The 20,734-nt window shown below is 39.2% G+C and overlaps 1 protein-coding gene across 2 annotated transcripts in view; it reads right to left on the reverse strand.

The window, feature by feature from the left end:
- Positions 1-11,788: 11,788 nt before the first annotated feature.
- CLDN18 (claudin 18) overlaps positions 11,789-20,734 on the reverse strand; it is a 28,454-nt gene continuing 19,508 nt past the window's right edge. For both annotated transcript variants that reach the window (XM_072995852.2, XM_072995851.2), the window contains exons 2-5: positions 17,982-18,146; positions 16,258-16,369; positions 14,476-14,586; positions 11,789-12,810 (exon numbers count right to left, since the gene is read on the reverse strand). In XM_072995852.2, the coding sequence (XP_072851953.2) occupies positions 12,678-12,810; positions 14,476-14,586; positions 16,258-16,369; positions 17,982-18,146 (521 nt within the window). In that variant the 3' untranslated portion in view covers positions 11,789-12,677. The remainder of the gene's footprint in view (positions 12,811-14,475; positions 14,587-16,257; positions 16,370-17,981; positions 18,147-20,734) is intronic.

The raw sequence follows: 20,734 nt of genomic DNA on the forward strand, positions 1-20,734 counted from the left end.
CTTCCCCATTCTAGCTGTGGCACACACATCCATAGAAGGTTGTAAGTTGCATTACAACAAATATTGACTATCCCTGCCCATTAAACAAATCCAGAGAAACTGCCATTTCTTTTTCATACAAAGAACAGTGTGGCTATAATAATATTGCCACTGCGTAGCCATGACATCTATACTCTCCCTTTAAACTTTCCAAGACAGCATGAGACAACACTTTCTCCCTGCTGTGTCCTCAGTAGTTTCATGTGCTTCTGTTACATTCTGTTGTGAGGAAAACCTAGTTTTTGACTTGACAACAGAGGAGCGAGGTGGAAGAGAAAAGGAATGGAAAATGGCTGAACAGAAGTCTGTTTCCCTCATTTCTCACTGCCTCGGAGAAAGTAAATGTGCAGTATGATTCTTCAGGTTACATGATTACAACCCTCGCTATCACAATATGGATTCTGGTATTATACGCCTTCTATTGTCTGAATTTCTGCTTTCTTGTGAACTATATTTCCTCTTACAAAAAGAGGTTCTTAAACAAAATGAATGAATGGCTGAATGATGCACCGCCTATGATCCAGAACTCAATAATGTTTCTTTATAAGCCTAGAGCAAATAAGATACTGTGCATTACAATTATTTCATGTTCTTGGTGTACTCCATATTTATAACACATTAGAGAAATGGAAGGAAAGCAAAGGGATTACAGGATTGAAAAGAATAACTGAAAAGGACTATAAATGTGTAAATCCATGGAAGACAATGTCAAAAAACAGTGCACATTGAAGGGAGGGAACTTACTTTTAATCGAGTTTAAATGGAGAAACAGGTGCCCTGATAATTCCTTTACACAAAGATTTGTTTGTAATGGCATTAGAAAACAAATTTAGCTTTCCCACAAGAGAACTAGAAAGGAACAAAAGCTTAATCCAAAATGAATTTGCTTCTTTCTGCAAAGATGAGATTCCAAAACAGCCACGAGACAATGAAATCCTATTACCAGCACATGCCACTGGGATTGAGGCAGGCCAGCACTCAATGTGCAAATGCATTTTATGCAAATTGAAGGCATTCCTATGTAGTGTGACTTACAGCATATTCTCCATTCAACGATGCACCAAACCACAAAATACTAAAAACTGTCCTTTGAAATCTTCGAGTCTGATCCTCGGCCGGTGTAAGCTGGTGAGGCTCCCAATATCCATGAATGATAAAAATGAAAGCCACATTGGCACACTGGGTTCCTTTCTGACCACAAGACAGGGAAAACAGGGAGGCAAACAGAACCCAGGAGATAGAAAGCTCAGAGCAGATGAGGAAATGATTCTCCAAATTGCAGACAATTGGACCCTGCCATGGGACCGCAATATGTGCCAGAGCCACCCTGCAGATTCACAGAAAACCAAGTTTCTTATTTATGAACATACAGAGAGGCTCTGGGCATACTGTGATATGAAGAATAAACATCAAAGAGGGAATCACATGATGGAGTGCAATCTTGGGTTTGTTTGTTTTCAACGTATTTTTGTTTCTTGCTTTTAATGTGAGGACATATTAGACAATGGGATTGCTCATTTTGCATACTATGGCAGTGCAATATTACAGCATGCTTTTTTCCCGTGAGTGGGTTGTCTTTAAAGTGAAATGGAATCTTTATAAATTTTTAAATTATAATGTTTACTGTGCCAATTTCAGGGGTGTTAGAAACATGTCTTTTTAAAAAATCCAAAAAACCCGGATTATAACAACAACAAAAAATCTTGTTCAGGACTATTGCTTCCTGCATGCATTGTTAATTCCATGCTGTTTTCCTTCTTTTAGCTGTCTGGATAGCTCAGTGAATTATGTATCTGGCTGGGGAGCTAGTGGTTGGGAGTTTGATTTCTGACTGCACATTCCAGAAGAGCCAGCTTGTGTAGCCTTGGGCAAGCTGCACAGTCCCAGGATAACCCTGGAAGAAAGAAATGCTAAACCAATTCAGAGTGCTGTCTACCTAGAGAACTCTGGAAAGGGCTGCCATAAACCAGAACTGACTTGACAGCATGTTGTTGTTTGCTGTTCCAAAATACCAGGCACAGTCAGTCAAACTTTAAAAACATTGACCGATACCATATAACAGATATAGTTTTTAACTAAAAACCTAAGTTTCTGTTAGATATCAGTGTCGTATATAAAGGTAAGGTAAAGGTTCCCCTTGACAATTTTTGTCCAGTGGTGTTCGACTCTAGGGGGCGGTGCTCATTCCCGTTTCCAAGCCATAGAGCCAGCGTTTTGTCCGAAGACAATTTTCCGTGGTCACATGGCCAGTGCGACTTAGACACAGAACGCTGTTACCTTCCCACCGAGGTGGTCCCTATTTATCTACTTGCATTTGCATGCTTTCGAACCGCTAGGTTGGCGGGACCTGGGACAAGCGAGGGGTGCTCACTCCGTCATGTGGATTCGAACTTACCACTGCTGGTCTTCTGACCCTGCAGCACAGGCTTCTGCGGTTTAGCCCGCAGCGCCACCATGTATATAAGCAGTTCTAAATACTGCCATTTTTTGTAGCTCTGACAGTGTTATTTCTGAAATCTGCAACTGCTTATAAAACTCTGATAAATTTCTTGATATTGTTCCCAAAGCCCCAATGACAATGAAGTATGTTTCATCCACAAGCAAGATATTTCAATTGCCATGTATCGTCGTCGTCGTCGTCGTCATCATCATCATCATCATCACTTCTTTTGACTCCTTAATTCCTTTTGGATCAGCCATATGATATAGTTAGTTCTGGGCAAACAATAATCACATAGCGTAAATATTACTATGTTGGTTGTATGGTATCACTAAAGTCAAATGAGTGTTAGAGCAGTACTTCCTGAATGAGTGTGGTATAAGCCAGTCGGGGATGCTGTAGTGAAAGTTGGCTTGCGTTATTAAACTACATGGACAGACTTGTCTATATGACAATGTCAGTGGAGTCAAACTGAGTAAATTGAAAGCAGGGAAGGCAATGTATAGGAACACTCTTCCACTGATTACCACGAAGTCACTGAAAAAACAGGAATAATTTTTAGTAAAAGTGATCCTAGAAAAGGTAGAGACTGCTTTCAGCTCAGCCATAGACATTTGTTTGCTGACAATAACTGATAATGGAAGAAGAGGGACACGGCAGAGGCATTCAAGGAGAAGAGTGAAACCTAAGTGACTCTAACAGTTTAAACAAGAATGTGTCCTTCAGGTGGGAATATCATACAAGTGAAAAGAGCTTTTATTGTTGGCCTTGCATCCATTCCTAAATGGCTATTAGAGGGTGACAAAGGTGTGACTAAAACAAATCTTACTGTCCTACTAACACTTATAGAGTTCATATAGCCAAACCTCCTTGAAATTCTGATCAATCTGATAAGGCTCATTGTTCAAATTCAAGTTCAGGATGCCTAGGACAGCAGTGGCAGAGTTCTTGTACACACACTGTATTGGATCACTCCTTAGCAATTATTTGGCTTTCTCACACAGAAGGACTTGCTTCATTTTCAGCCTCCATAAATATGCTCATGGGTATCTTCATTTCTTGGCCATGTCTGCTGACATTTCACTCTTCATTAAGAGCTTTCTGTATTACAGGAGGCTCGGGTGAAGAACTAGTGCAACTGTGATGCAAGACCCATTCCCAATTGTTGCTTCCAAGCCAGTGTATTCCTGCCTTTTCCTCTCCCTTGGTCTGGCACACCCCATAGACAGCCAAATAATACTAGAATAATGGTGTACACAGGGGGAACCTCCCCAAAGTATGTGATGAGATATTTGCTGTAATTGGGAGAATTACTCTATTAATGAGATGACTAGTCGCGCTGGCCACGTGACCACAGAAACTGTCTATGGACAAACGCTGGCTCTACGGCTTGGAGACCGGGATGAGCACCGTGCCCTAGAGTCAGACATGACTGGACTAAATGTCAAGGGGAACCTTCACCTTGCTGTGCATACATATGGAACTGGTTATAGTTATGGTGTGATAAATAAAAGGAACCTGGCATTATTTAGTCCAGCTTCTTGTTCCTCACAGTGACCAAGCTGATGCCTAGGGAAAGGCCAAAAATAGTGGGGTACCATCAGCCTCAGCACAGCTGATTAGTTCTAGGTAATGGGCACACATTTTTTTACTACCTATGGTGTGAGAAAAGAAGCTCTTTCCCTTCCTTTTAGTCTTGAATGATAAGAACCTCCCCATGTCAGAGTTACATTCAGGTACACTGTCCATCTGCCTTCCCCAACATTGTTATCTATAGATGGGAATATTCAAGACCATCCCCTCACCATGAAAAAATTTGAAGCAGTTACTGTCCTACAGACTGGGGGAATGTGCTTTATACCACAGGGCAGAGGCTTGAAGGATTCAGTGTCTTTCCTTTCCTTTCTGTGCATGTGCATATATTTTAAGGAACACAAAAAATAACTATTTTAGGTTCCTTCAATAATTGGGCAGTCAAGGCTGACATAATGATCACCAATTACATTTATGTATATCAGAAATATAAATGTAACTAATTACTTTTTAAAGTAATAACTTTCTGAGCTGTAGAGATGACTGTTCAACTGCTGCTAAATCATAGTTATCTATAGGCAGATGCAATTTTAAAACTTTATGAGCCAGTCTTCTGCTGGTGTAAATTGGCACAGGTAGATATTTGAGGCTAAATTATGCTGCACTGATTTGCAGTCAGTGTGTGAATCTGCCTGACCGTTTAGCAATATTTTGCATGTGTTTCGTTTCCCTGGTTGACATTTCTTTCTTTTTTTGGAGTCTACCAATGAAATCCATATAGAAAATATAAATGACAGTGGCAATTAAGAAATAATCTAATGGCACCAGCATCTACCTTTGGAAACAGGACAAAACTAACCAAAATAATGCAGGCCCAGAAAAATAAAAGAAAGAGAGAATGATATCAAGTTTATTCAGCTGGAATATCTCACCAAGAGAGCTCTGCTCCTACAATATTTGGGCCAGAACCATGTCGTAAATCTTAAGGCTATTAAACCAGAGCCTCATTCATCTCTGCTCAGCTATAGAAGAGCAATAACCTTGTCGCTACAGAAAGGGAGATAGAGGCTTTTAATTGCATATAGATTACAGGAGAGCTCTTATCTCATAGTCCAATTTGTAGCTCCAGATACAGTTCTCTGCTTCCTTTGGTCAAAGTCACTACCAGTCTATAAGTGTTCCACATTTTAGAAATACTTGAGGAGTCTGCATCCCTGTAGAAAAGACTGGTGTATTAAATTCCGTTATAGATCATCATGTGCCATGCCATTCTGAGCAGTGCTTTTTCACAATCCAGTCCTCAGAGATTGTTTTGCTGCAGTGCTGCTGCATCAAAGCCTTGGGCTGCTGTAGTGGATGTAGCACCGTATACGAACTTGGCAAGAGCTACAGATTTACCCAGACAGGTCCCCTTTGCATCTGGGAAACCCTAAAAGTGCTTTTCGTTATAATTAGGGTTGCTTGGTCAGCAGCTTCTCACTCCTCAAGATTTCAAGGCCAACACTTGAGATGCGGAAGCCAAGTCCTTGCGATGTCATAGTAGACACACTGTTGCATAACAAGGGCAAAATTATGTACATACACATACACCCATGAGGCAGTGAAACAGGCAATGTGGATTTTCCACCCTACCTCCTAATAGGGCTGTTTTGTAGCTCAAACTCTGAGGAGGTATGGTGGAAAATCAGTCCCTGAAGGAGCTTGGCTCGGAGTTTGAGCTACAAAACAGCCCTATTAGGAGGTAGGGTGGAAAATCCACATTGCCTGTTTCACTGCCTCATGGGCGTGTGTGTATGTACATAATTTTGCCCTTGTTATGCAACAGTGTGTCTACTGTGAGATCGCATGGACTTGGCTTCCTCATCTCAAGTGCAGGATATCAATGTTTTACCTAGTAGGCGTAATGATAGCAGCACAGATTGCTTGATTGGTTTTGCCACAACTTGTAAACAACATTGTCTTTAGTAATAGGTTCCTAGTTCTATTCTGTTGTACTTTCTGCCTTCTTAATACAAGATCTCTGTTGAACATGCTGCACAGTTTTCTATAAAACCCTGCCAACTGTCTGGCTACAAAAGTATTATTCATTTATTTATTTTTTAACGTCAGGGCTGCCAAGCTGGTAGTTCCGGATGGCGGTACAATAGGCAATTGTATAACACTAGATGGGGCTTTCCTATTGACACAAGGAGGAAGGTGCCCCTGTCCCTCAGGCACAGTCCTTGCTTTGAGACCCCTGTAAGCTAAAGTGTGGTGCTTCAGTAGTGGTGGGCAAAAGAGCTAAGTATTAAATCTGGAAGTTATACTTGGGAAATACTGTTTGTCAAGATACAGCAGGAATTCTTAAATTTATCAAGCCTGAATTAATATGTTCTTTCACTTTCACTAAAAACTACATTAAATTATTACTGCTTTCTGCCAGTCAGATGGCATCCTCTCTATATCTTAAGTTACTGCTGTTTCTTCCATGAATTTTCATTCCTCCTTCATCTGAATCGAATCCATACAGATTGAGATGTTCTGCATACAGATTGAACAGATATGGGGGTAAAATGTATCCTTGTCTGACTCCAAGTCTGTCCAGACTGGCCATTTGGGGTGTGGGATGAATGTAGAACTTTAAAGCTGGGTGTATTCATGCACCCATTTTGTCAGACAGATGGTCCTCAAGGATACTTCTCATTGTGACAAACTGATTGTAATGTAGTTAATCAATATTTCTAACAACTGTTATGTGTACAAGATCAGCTACTGTGATCAACCCAACAGATGACAAGAGTAACATAGTAGACTTTGTTGTCCTGAGCTTTCTTCCTAGATTTGATGATGCCACCACAGCCCCAGATAAACCATTAAGGAAAATAAGCACATACATAGAGCATCAGCAAGGAAAGGGAGTACCAGAATTTTTTTTTTCAGTGCTGAATTTACCACGAGCCGTGATGCACATGGTGCATCCTTCTTTGCAAACCACATCCCTGCATCCATCCAAATCCCTTGGTGCTCTCCTTCCTTCAAAAGGCCCAAGAAACTATCTCCCTATCTAAAGCAATTGATATGAACCAGTAAAAACTAAAAATCATGTTTTGACTGAAATTATCCATCATCATCATCACTTAGTGTTTGTTTGTATTTTTACTTCTGCATTTTGGGAGGTTGAGTGGGGTTTAAGGATAAAAAGGGTTTTGAAGTCCTGTTTGAACTTTTTAGTTTACAAAGTCTGACAAAATCTGTCTACATTAATCAAAGTCTGAAACTGCAAGATTTGGCTGGAAGCCAGTAATTTGATTGTACATAAGATTGTGCATATGATACGTGGTTCTTTTTTTGTCACACATTATAAAATTAAATTACCATATAGTGGTGCCTCACTTAATGAGCACCTCGCTTAACAACGAATCCGCATAGCGACGGACTTTTTGCGATCGCAAAAGCGATCGCATAATGATGATTCTAATGGTAAAAAATCACTTTGCCATGATCGGTAAGCTGTTTCGCTTACAGATTTCCACATAGCAATGTTTTAAAAACAGCTGATCGGCGATTCCAAAATGGCCACCAGAAAAAAATGGCCGCCCGCTGTGTTTTCGCGCCGATTCCTTGCATATCGGGCAGTGAAAATGGCGGCCATATGGAGGATTTTCACATTAAGGTGAGTTTTAAGCCCATAGGAACGCATTAAACGGGGTTTAATGCATTCCTATGGGCTTTTTCTTTTCGCATAGCGACGAATCTGGATAGTGACGATTTTTCCAGAACGGATTATCGTTGCTATGGGGGGCACCGCTGTATTTTCATGCATATAATATTTGCATTCTATGGTTTTTTTAAATCATGAGATCTGCTGTGTATTATATTCATAACGGGCATCATGATCTTTTGTGTGCTTATGGCCTCTAAAGGTTTCATCAGGCCCTCTGTCACCATCATAATTATCTTCTAAATTATTGCTGCAGGAGAGTGCAACAATGATCTTGTGCAGCAGAGCATAATAATATTTTACAAAGTTCTAAAAATGGGGGCAGTCCAAACAATTGTTTTGCATTTGGGTCAGAAGTGATTAACTGATGAAAAAAGGAGTCAGGATTTGAGATTTTCCCCTGTTAGATTTCTCTTTTTGAATTGGAGTGAGCACAAGTAGTTATCCTGCAGACTATTTTGATGCTGACACTGATATCATCAACGGCTGTCCTTTGCTATGTAAAGTTTAGTATCCCTTTTCTTGCTGACAATGCAGACATGATATTGTGCAGCAGATCAGGCCATTTCCTGGTGTTTTGAATTGTGGATACATCCCACATTCATAACCCAAAGGTTTTTTTTAAAGAATTGAATAAACTACATGGGACAATTCATAAGCCTTGAAGGCATCAGAATCTGTACACACATATGCACACACATACATCTGCAAAAGGACTTCGTACCAGTTCTTGAAAATGCAGTGTCCTCTAAATAGGATGTGAAATAGGAGGAATACCAGCTTTTGTTTTTTTTTCTTCAGGCAGCAACACTTCTTGTGCTGATGCTACCAAAACACACCCTTCTCTCAGTATACCTCTTAGTGAGATAGTTATCCCAGAAAAAATAAAATCAATTTTGTAGTTGAATGATTGCCCCAGAAAAAAACCCACCAAATAAGAACCGTTCCTTTTAAAAAATATTTATTACTTATGTAGAATACAAATACAAAGGTTTATCAAGAAAACATGTCTCCAACTCAGGCATTAATGAATGACAGCAGGATATTAGCAGACTTTTACTTTGACACAGAATCCCTCACTTAGTGTAGCTGTAGTTTCTGCTGCTCAGTCCTTGAAGTTAGGAGGTGGCTTGTGAACCAGGTGGGGAAATCCTACCTGAAAATATCAAGGGGCTGCCCTCCCCCCTATGGTCATGAGCTGCCTATACCTACATAGTTCATTCTGATAGAATTCTCCATATCAATAGCCAAGACTGACGAGGGAAAGGAGAGAAGAATTAATTAACAGTGGATCTTTTCATCCTAAAGTTCCCAGAAACATCCACACACCATGGTTAAATCCCAGAGAGGGAATGTTGAATTTGTAATCCAAAAAAGAAATTTTTCAAAGCTACAGCAAATAGGCTAGGGCAGGACTTTTGCTGTCAGATTAAAAATGTTGCCAACCACATATTTTCATCTGAAAACAAAAACGGTAACTAAAGATAGGTACAAACCTAAATCGTTATGGTTCCTCATAGTTCTTGGTTCATGGTTAGTCATGAACCAACTGGAAAACCAAAATGGTTCATGGTTTTGTTTTTGACTCATACCCAGTGGGCAGGGGGCTATCTACTCCTGCCATGCTGCCACCGCTGTGCTTTGAAGCCACGCCTGCTGCCTATGGACATATGCCCACCGGGCCTCCCACTTCTGCACAGGTGCCCACCTGTCAACTGAGCAGTGGGTGCATGTACACAGGTAGCAAGCTGGCTCTTTGCATGGAAGCCAGGCCTGCTGCCTATGGGCATGCATTCGCCACTCAGTTGACAGGTAGCGCATGTGCGCAGACACCAAGACCAGCTTCCATGCAAGGAGCCTGGCCTGCTGCCTCTTAGAATGGTGGCGGCGGCTTCAAGCCAAGATAGGGAGGCAACAGGAGCAGGGAGAGGGGTGCGCATCCCATTTTGCTTCAGGGGGGTAATTCAGTGCTTTGTTTCATTTCAGCAAAATGGGATCCACAAGCCGAACCACGAACCAACCCAGGTTGCATTTTTCTTTCTTTCTAATTCATGGTTCAATTTGTGCCCATCTCTAATGGTAACTGGAACACACTTTCCTCTTCTACATGTTCAGATCTGTTTGGAAGAAAAGGCCATAAGGATCCTTCAGTGTTGATTAAAGCTGTTTCACATCTCCTGTGGCTTGAAACTCTAGCCTGGAATATATTAGCTTCTAATTGAATGTTAATTAGAATATTCTGTGGTATCATTAAGGATGACATCTAGATCAGTGGTCCCCAACCTTGGGCTTCCAGATGTTCTTGGACTTCAACTCCCAGAAATCTTGGCCAGGAGAGGTGATGGTGAGGGCTTGTGGGAGCTGTAGTCCAAGAACATCTGGAAGCCCAAGGTTGGGGACCACTGATCTAGATGAACAGCAGCTGTGCACAGACTCAAAAACATGCAGCATAAGCCCCAAAATGCTTTCTAGAGCTGCTGACCAGTAAGTTCAGAGGGATGATTTTGTTGTTGCTGGTAGATATCAGATAACCTACAGCTATGTGAACCTTGCTAGGCCTACTCCATTGGTCTTGCTGGAAATATTTTAAGCCTCAGATGCCAATCATTCAATATCATGCTGCAGTATAAGATAATAATATGCATCTGACCATACTTCATATCTAACTGTGGGGATTCGTGTGTCCTTCTCTAGGCATTTTACTGTTTGTGACAAAGGACATCCTATGTAAAAAATCTGATTGGAGTGCCCACCAAATCTAAACTCAACACTGCATTTCTACCACACTGGAGGACAGCAGACTAGAACCTTGGAGCAGGGCCGAGGCAGGTAGTGTGGAATACAAGCCTGTTTTCCCTATGCCTTACCATCGTTTCTCATCCTCCAGCACCCACCATCAAAGCAACCACTTTGCTTCACCTAAGAGGCTAGACCCGAACTTGTCTGCTTAAAAACAGGTAAGACTCAAGCCAGAAACAGTCATTAAAGACGGCCTGTAATTAGAGTTGAAACCACATTAATATTGTAGAGAAGTGATCAGGGCAGTCTTTGGGCTTGGTGAAATCAGACATCAGACTTAACATCCTGAAGATCTATCCCCAGTTCTTGTTGGAATATTTAAATGCTTTCATTAAATAAGGGTTTTCCTCTTCTCATCATAGGCTATACCTAATGTCTGTTTCTAGCGTTAGTTTTTTAAGAAAACAAACTGCTCCCAGTACAACAAAGCTTTTAATCTTCTTGTCCAATGACCACAAAAGCAAGAGTTCATTTATAAAAGTAAAGTTATGCAACAATTAGAGCTCCAGTGTTTCCCAAAGTTTAACTACTGATTTACGCCTTTCACCATGCTGATTCTACTGAGAATAAGTATAGAATGCCAACAGTGCATTATATTGTGCTGAGCCAAAACAAAGGCTCTCTGTCCTGAAAAACCTTTCACCTCATATGAAAAGGGACTCCCACTTTAACAGAAATATGGGGGTAAAAAGTAGTTTGGCAATTGTAGGCCAACTAAAATTTATCAGAAGATCGAAGGCATGGCTCAGGATCTTCCCATGACTGGTCCTTAATGTAAGACCTCTATACAAGAAAAGAAAGGATTCAGAAGAGCTAAACACAAGGTTGCTTTGGTGTGGTGCTGGGAAAGTATAATACAATGCTGCTGTTCTAAGGCTATTTTGCCAGTAAGAAAGCATTCTGCAGTGCAATATTAAGAGTGCCAACAAACTCTGTTCCGATGAGAGAATGTTAAGTGGTATCACTGACTTTAAGTGACACAAAGAGTATTCAGAAGTGAAAGGAGTCTGTATTTTAACTCAGTGTTGTAATGCTTGCAGTTTTCCAGATATTGCTGGACTATAACTCTCATTATCCCTCAGCAATGGCTATGTCATTTCAGGATGATGGCAGTTATGGTGACCCAGTGAAAGCTGAAGGACTCTACATTCTTCAGTCGTGCTTTCAGAAAATGTTAGACTTTTTGGTATCTGTCTATTATGTATGAACATTTTCCATAAAAGTTCATACAGATTTTTTTATTGTTTTTAAGAATCCAAATTCAGGGGAAATGGGAAGAAAGCAAACTGTGCAACTTTTATTCCCTCTGAAATTCATTCCATAAGCAAAGGCTAGTCCAGAAATCCTTCCCACATGAACCTTACGTGGGAAGTTAAGTTGAAAACATTGGTTTTAAACATTGGATTTGTCATCTCCTAATGCAGTCCTATATATTTCAGTTCAAACACAGGTTCCAGTTCTTTTGGAGCTCATTAAGATGTCAGGATCTACCCACACTCACAGTAATATTAAAAAATTTTACACACAATTGAGAGAGAAAATTTGTTTCATTCACATTAAAGCATCCAATAGGAGTTATGAATCAATGGCCAAAATCCTCTTGCATGACTATGCAACTAGTACACCTTTTGGAGACAAATTGCCTCAAGAAATTTCTGTAGACATTTTCTGTCACATGCTGAGTTGTGCAACTCTGTATACAGCAGATAATGTCTATGGAGATTTTTTTAACTTAAGGCAATTTCCTTCCAAAATGTAAGCTTTTTAAAGTTATGCTAGTGTAACTAGGCAGCAGGATTTAAGCCAGCTGGCCAAATTATAAATCTCCTAGTTGTTAAGTCAGTACTTAGATTTAAAATGACCAAAAATGCCAGACTCCCTCCTCCAATTAAAAAATGTAAGAAATTGAAATAACATGAAACATCAAGTGGCACTTAAAAATTATATTTTTGGCATTTGTCAACTGATATGATTGTTTAACAAATTGGGACTAATGATTTAACATTCAATGCCTTCTTTCCCAACTCAGAAACCTCCAGCACCTCCAGCACAAACCAAAGAGAATAACAGTGGGAAAGGCCTCTGGTTGTATGTTGTTGTTACTTTGGACTACAAACTAGATGTGTCAAACAGTGAGTATAGGACTACACCCTGAAAGCTATATTTCTATACATAGTCATATTTTGAGCGCCGCCCTTCATCACTTTTGACAGTATTAGTATCAATTATGGCTGTCTTCTTGGGTTCATATGCAGTTCCAGACCTATATCCAGCAGACTTGTAGGATACTGCCTTGTAACTGAAACAGAAATAAAACAGGGTGTGAATCAATGGAACTGCAGCTCAGGTACCTTGCTACTTGTGGGTAGCTGTGCTGTTTCATGCTATATGTGCCGAGTATAATGCAATTAGCTATGCTCCATAAATATATTTTTTCTGTTTCACTTGAATAATGTTAAAGGCTATCTCAACCATAATGAAAGTATTATTTTTGGTCAGCTTTGTGGTGTCCCTACTCAATGGGCAAGCACACACATGTGGAATGCAGCTTGTGGTAGCATTAAGCATCCTCAGATATCAACCCAAAGCCCAAGCACTTTTGCAAGGCCCAAGAGCATTGTAATTTGACTTGGCCCCATCCCTTCACCACAGACTTGCAGAAACAACAGTAGTGGCAATTAAGCAGTCCATGCCATTAATATTCCTACACTGCCCTAGGGTGACTAATATAGCATTACTGTAGCCGCCTAGAGTGGTCGAAATGACTAGATAGGTGGGGTATAAATACAATAAATAAATAAATAAATAAATAAATAAATAAATAAATAAATAAATAAATAAATAAATAAATAAATAAATAAATAAACAAATAAACAAATAAACAAATAAACAAATAAACAAATGAATAAATAAATAAATAAATAAATAAATAAATAAATAAATAAATAAATAAATAAATAAATAAATAAATAAATAAATAAATAGACCATTACAGAAGAATAAAATGACAACTGGCATTCCAGGTTTAGCTGTTGTTGCTGTCTCAGCCTGTGAGCAATGCAGCAGGAAGATGGGTGAATGAGTGAGTGATGGGTTACTTTGCCCATCTCCCCTTCTGATCTACAATCAAGAATGTCCTAAGGTATTTGTTGATAGGTTGCTTGCAGATAAAGCCAATGCATGGGTAAACACCACTGAGTCCCCAGGTATAAACTCCTGGTAAGCATAGCTGCGATTGACTCAATCAAGTAAAGGTGGACAATCTATGGCCCCTGAAGCATACAGAACCTTCTCTCTTTGAGCTTGCCAAGGATACCCTAGCACCATCTAAACTACCACTGCATCAGTGAAAATTGGTGGCATGGAAACAGATGAAAAAAAAAACAAAGGTTTTCTCCCCCTTGTTTAACGAGGAATGTGTGCCTTATTTTAAAAGAGGTTTGTGCACCTGGAGGCACAATTGTACTCTTAAAGAAATGTGTTACCAATAACTCCCTGTGAAATTTATTCCTAAAATAAAACACAGCTTTTTCAGATACTATTGAGCCACCGAACGTTTGTAGCATGGCAGAAATTCTAAAGGAAAAACCCAGCTTCAGTGTGACAACAGTGGGAAGAAAGTAAAGTATTATCAGTCAAAAGCTGGCTTTCAGTTATGATTTTAAGGAAATCATTTAGAAACTGTTAGGGAATGTAGACATGCTTTTGTAGAAAAGTCCTTGGTTTGCAGGTAATCTGAATTCCTCTCTAGAGACAACAACTTTGCATGTAAAGTTAAGATGTTGAGGCTACAGTTACAGTCAGCAACATGTTGGTAACAAGGTCAACAATGGAACCAGCTGACTGAACCTTTGACTGAAAAATAGCAGTTTGTTATTTAAGGTTAATTAGGGAAATCCTTGACAGAGAATCATTATTATCCCCCCCCCCAATACAGTAACTGCAGAAGTACAGAGAGACTCACTGGGTTTCTTCTGGCACAAGTCCTCTGCAAGCAATGCACAACATAATGCCTCCAACCAAGGCCAGGCCTCCAGCAACCCAACCCACAAATAGAGCAGCACCAAAGGTATATCTGCAAAATAAAAAGAATGACAAGGCATTTACTTTTACTCCAGTCTATGAGTTGGATCCAGGTTAAATTATCCCATTTATTCCAAAAACAATAGTGCCCAGCTAACTTAATCTGGGTCTAACCTGGAATGTTTCATTTAAGCCAGTGGTTCTTAACATGGGCGATAATTTAATTTTGTTTTCAGGGGTCATTGGATTTAAGTGTCTTAAATAAATAAATAAATAAATAAATAAATAAATAAATAAATAAATAAATAAATAAATAAATAAATAAATAAAAATATATCATCACCGCAGGGAGGGGGGCGATGATAACTTCCTCAATGGCTCAAGGGGGCGTTTCTTTCAAAAAGGTTAAGAACCACTGATTTAAGCAACACTATTACCTCAGATTCTGCGTACCTTCAACTATTCTGGGTTCAATGATATGTGGATTCCCTTTTTTTGGACCACAGGTTCTTCATTATTTTAATCTGGATAGTGTCAATCTGGTTAATCTTAAATATTTTGGTAAGAATTAATTCTGCTTTCACCCTGGGTGAAGTGAAGATTATCACATCACAGTCTTGTAGTCTAGCAAGCTGCAGTCTCTAGCCAACCACTATGAATGATAGGAGTGGAATGTGGGTAGCATAATGGATCTACTTCAATTATTTTAGAAGCCTTTCTTATTGATTTTTTAAAATGAACACAAGGAGTTTTCATGGTGTTGGTAGAGCCATTCAAAAAGAGTGGCAGGAATATGTAAGAACCACAACCTGTCAGGTCTTATCCTCCATCGACGCACTCAGCCTCTTACACTAATTGACAGAACAAATATGTTACCTTCTTGCGCATCTTCTCTTATGCATCACCTTGCACTACCTCTACTAGTAACCTATAGGCCCAGTCCCAGGATTAGAAGAGGACCAATAAATTTACTTACTTTTATTATGTTTATTGTAATACAGATATATGTTATATGTTCTTATTGTTTTAAGTTGTATTCCAGCCAGAGTAAACTGGGCAATTTAGAAGTTAAACAAACAAACAAACAAACAAACAAACAAACAAACAAACAAACAAACAAGTGGTAGACTACCTATTTTTTTTATCAGAAGATCTTGCATTCAGTCATACATCTCCTAACTGAAACAAGAATCCTGTTATTAACAATGAGAAATTCTAAAGACCCAGTGTAAGGCTAAGGATATAATTTAGATATGTAGACAAAGTGAGTCTGTCTTTTGTAGCAAGATACTTTTTCAGTTTGGAGAACTATGACTGAATGTCAGACCTTTTGCATCCAAAAACAGGTAGTCTACCACTAAACTATTTTTTTCTCTTCTAATCCTGGGACTGGGTCAATAGCCAACACTAATATGTGACACATGTCACCTTTTTATACATTTGAGTTGTCATGTACAGAAACTAATGTAGACTCATCTACAATACAAAGTTTAAGAGTTTTATCCTTATTAATTGTCATGAAAGAATCCTGGGAAATCTAGTTTTGGTGAAAGTGCTGAAAACAGTCTTAACAATCTTTAGCCTTTCTCACAGAATGCCAAGTCTCAGAGATCACTGAGAAGAGATCGGTGACTATTAAATGAGTGTGCCACTCTCAACTGTATATGTCATGTTTCAAGGCAGGATGAAAGCATTTGAACATAATATCATTACCCAGAATTACCTTGTTGTGAGTGTCTGCATCATTCCTTGTTGATACATGCCAGCTGTTGACATCCAGAAATTGGTGACAAGCATGTTAGCAAAAACAGACACCCCGCAGATAGCACAGAGACCTGGTAGGAGGAATGGATCATTACTTAATGTAAGTATTTTTGTCAAGATTACCAAACACAAGCAGGGCAATAACATCAATATCCAATTGCAAGATAGACTGCTAATCTTTCTCCTCAGATGCCATTTATACTCAAGGCAAATATATAAATTATGTTACATAGAGGAAAATGGCTGATTTGAATATGTTACCTTAGTTAGTTATCATGGAGGTTATTTTTACCCTCTTTTGACTATCTCATTAGAACTTTAGATATGCCTTAGTTAACTAGATACTAATGATGATAACTGACTGTATACTACCTCCAGACTTGAAATGATGTGACTCTCAGTACTAGTTGTTGGGGGGCAACAGGGGCAGAGAAAGCTAATGCCTCAATGTCCTGCATATGGGCTTCCTATGGTTATCCTTATTGATTCATCACTATTGAAAAGAGAAGCTTTTGTTCTGATCCAGCATAACTCTTACACTGTTTAAAAACATGAGTATTTGGAATAATATTCCAATTCCACATTGTGCTGTGCCACGTAAAAACTAGAATCAAGAGCAAGAGCCTGCGAATTGATGCAATGATAATAGAGCCTGATTTTTCAGAACATCCAAGTTTGTTGCATTAGAAAAGCTCAGGAAAGTTCAGTTTCAGGGCTGGACAATGTCTTACAGGAATAAATTCTCAACGACACTGTCAGAGTAAGCTACTAAAAGTAACAGAATGCTTTGCTCTTCGGGGAGGTTATAATACGTGAGATAGCTTGATTGATTTTACTATACCAGCCATGGAAATAATCAGGGAATACAATAGTTCCAAAGTAATTGAAAGTAAGCTCAAGATTAAGTGACACACAGCACAACTAAAAACAGGGAAGGTTGCCCCCAAGGACAATATACAGATGTGTGACAGAACTGGGCAGAGTTGAGCTGATGGTGAGTGAGCATGGTCAAAGCCATCACTCACCCACCCTCTACAAGACTGTTTAGTAGGCTTTAGAAGAGTACTTTTAACGGGGAGGATGGTGTATGGGCATGACTTTTCCAGCACTTTCCAACACAAGTAGAACTTGGAAACATTACTTTCTTTTTTATTGCAAATCTCATCATGGCCACTAGCAATACTGGCTGGCAGATTTTGGGAGTTGCAAGCCCAAAAAGTAGCCTTTCTAAGGTCTTATCATGGATCCCACAGGCCTGCTAACACTCTTGGCATTTTGACCTTTGAAGCCATTAATTCATTGGTTCCCAAACTTGGGTCCCTAGATGTTATTGATCTAAAACTTCCAGAAGCCTTCATCACTAGTTGTGCTGGCCAGGATTTCTGGGAGTTTGTAGTCCAATAACATCTGAGGACTCAAGGTTGGAAGCCATTGCATTAACTGAAACCTTAACATTGTAAGTCCTTGCCTGTGACATGCAAACAGGTGGCCTAGAAAGATGGGGGGGGGGTTTAAGTGGGAATTATTATTGAATATTAATCAAACAGAATTGTGAGAGTGCCTTTCTCATTTCCCTTTATGAGGCATTTGCTACAATTCTGTTCAGTGTTTTCATCCCTGAAGTTTCAATGGTCTCTTACAAAACAGATGGTGCCATTAAGGTTTCCATGGTATACAACTCACCCCCGACAATACACATGATTCCAGCAGTCAAAGTCATTTTTCCTTTTGCAGAGTCCTCCATGTTTCCCATTCGTAAACACTTCAGGGAGATAATAGCCACCAGGAGGCCAAATGCACCCAGTACAATGCCCACAATCATCAGAGCTCTCACAGCCTGGAACATTGCTGAAAAAATACACACAGGGATATTATATTAAGAAGAGGATAAAGGAACATTGCTTAGAAGTCTAAATACAACAGGGAATTCTTATTTGGTGATAAGGAGACACAATCCATGGGCAAAACAAACTGCTAGTAGATTCAGTGATGAGCAAGACTTTCTTCTCCCAAGACTAGCAAACAAACAAAAATCACCTTGTGTGTTGAATTTGTGTATACAGAAGGTGGCTTTGGTTGGACAGACTTTGCCTTAAATGTAGAACTGTTGTAGTCTGTCTAATATTAATGTGGGTGATACCACAGGGGAGGCACAGTAGCACAGGGAGGGCTATATGCTGTAGCCCAAAAGGGATACTTCAGGAGCCTGCAGCAAGACTGAGAGGGCTTCTCCTAAGGATTCCAGTAACTGGTGAGGATGGGGACTGGTCACACAATCCCTGAGATAACCTAATCCCAAATTATTTTAGGCTTTGTACCTCAATAACATATAGTTTTCACCCTGCCTTATAGTATTTGAGCAGTTCAAGAACTATGGAGCTGTTACAGATTTCTCAAATGGGAGAGTTCTGCAAACTCGCATAATACTCCATTTTCTAGCTCTTAGTAATGGTTGACTTTAGCAGATGGTTTCCCTCCTAGGGTCTTATGGTTCAAATCACATCGCATATGGATGTATTGCCATTCTCATGTTACTTAGTCAGAATTAACCTGAAAGAGCAGTCGCTAGGATTCATAATGAAAAAGCCACTGGGAAGGTTTCATGAGAATCTCAGGTTCCTACTGTAGGCTGTATGATTCATTCTAGTCACAAGGTATGACCTAATCAGTCTATGTGTGACAAATGGTCAACAATCCAGACATTTTCAGATCCCCATTCATCAAAGCAGGAGTCATTTAACAGTTACTGCAAGATGCTATCAGCTCCTAAGTATGGTCACACTGTGCATTATGTACAGAACAGACAGAAGCAAACAGAAAGGTAACATATGACCTGACAATGTGTTATGTTCTACTCCTGGTTGCCCACATTCAATTTCATTGGTTTCTGTTCATCAAGATAGAAAGCAATAGAAGAATGTGATCTACGAACTTTTTTTAAAAAAATTCAAAAATTACATGACAGAAATAATTAGGAGAAATTAAAATGCTAGACAAATTCTAAGCTCCAAAAGCCAAAAGAGGGTATAACTCATTGTACCTTCTCAAGTGTAATTAAATCAACTGGATCCAAACAAAGTTAGTTGCACAGAAATCCCATTAAAATGAACATGAAGAATTCATTCTAAGTAATTTAATCCTTGTGTATTGTATTACCATGAAATGTTTTTGTCTTGAAGATGGAACTTTATGTTGTGGATTATACGCAGAAAGAGATATGCAGTCTAGGTCAGTGGTTCCCCAACTTGGGTCCCCAGATGTTCTTGGATTATAACTCCCAGAAATCCTGATCAGCTAGTGGTGAAGAATTCCAGGAGTTATAGACCAACAACATCTGGGGACACCAGATTGGGAACCACTGGCCCAGGTGATTATATGCTATCTTCAGCTGCACATTTGTAAAGAAGTGCTCAGATTTCATCCATTTGACACATGCAATTTGCCCCATGAATAAAAATGAAACAACTGAGATGAAAAGTATTCCAACAAACTTCCTTTTTTGTACCCACCTATTAAAACTATTCAGACAACAACAACATTCCATGCAATTTTCCACCAAAAGTACAATTTCTCATATGGACTGCTGTCTTCTTTATGCACCTTTGCAATAAAATATACTTACACATAGTACTATATAATATGATTAGAAGCTTAATTTGCTTATTATGTGTTAGCTGTCCACATGCTGTGAGCTCTTAACATGAAAATGCCTTCAAACAAATGACACATATACAACTGCATTTTGAGATGTTGTAGTCTCCTGATAGGCCACAACAACCTGTCTGAATGGAGTCACACAGACTAATGTTTAACACAAGGGTAAAGATAACACATGCTTTCCAAAAAACAAAACACAACAAAATTAAATTAAATTAAATTAAATTAAATTAAAATGCAAATACTATCAAGAGGCATTGCTGATTACTGTCACACTCAAAGCTAGCAAGGAAAGGTATTTTACTCTTTCTTCCCCCACTGTTCCCCTGAAGAAAATCCTTTTGTTTCAAAGCAAAGAGAAGAAAGTATGAGAAGTATGGTGGTTATTAATGAAATTGAGACACATCTTCAGCCTATTGATATAAACAGAGAAGAGAAGCACCGTAACATCCTGCACCAATATATGCAGTGCACACACCAAAGACATTACAAACTATGTATCCCAGATTTGATTAGTATTGAAATTTAATTTGGATAAACTATATGATTTTATAATGTTGTTGGAGAATATTAGAGATTATTTATTGCCTCTTGAATAATTGCTGAAAAACGTCAAATATAAAAGCATAGAACTGATCATTGATTTAAAAAAAAAACAACAGAAACACTACTGTGTAGGAATAAAAGCATTGAACAATACACACTAGGATTTAGACCTTTGTCCTAACCTCCAATGTGGTGGCGCTGCAGGTTAAACCACAGAAGCCTCTGTGCTGCAA

This window comes from Pogona vitticeps, chromosome 3 (assembly GCF_051106095.1).
Source record: "Pogona vitticeps strain Pit_001003342236 chromosome 3, PviZW2.1, whole genome shotgun sequence".
Taxonomy (NCBI): Eukaryota; Metazoa; Chordata; class Lepidosauria; order Squamata; family Agamidae; genus Pogona; species Pogona vitticeps.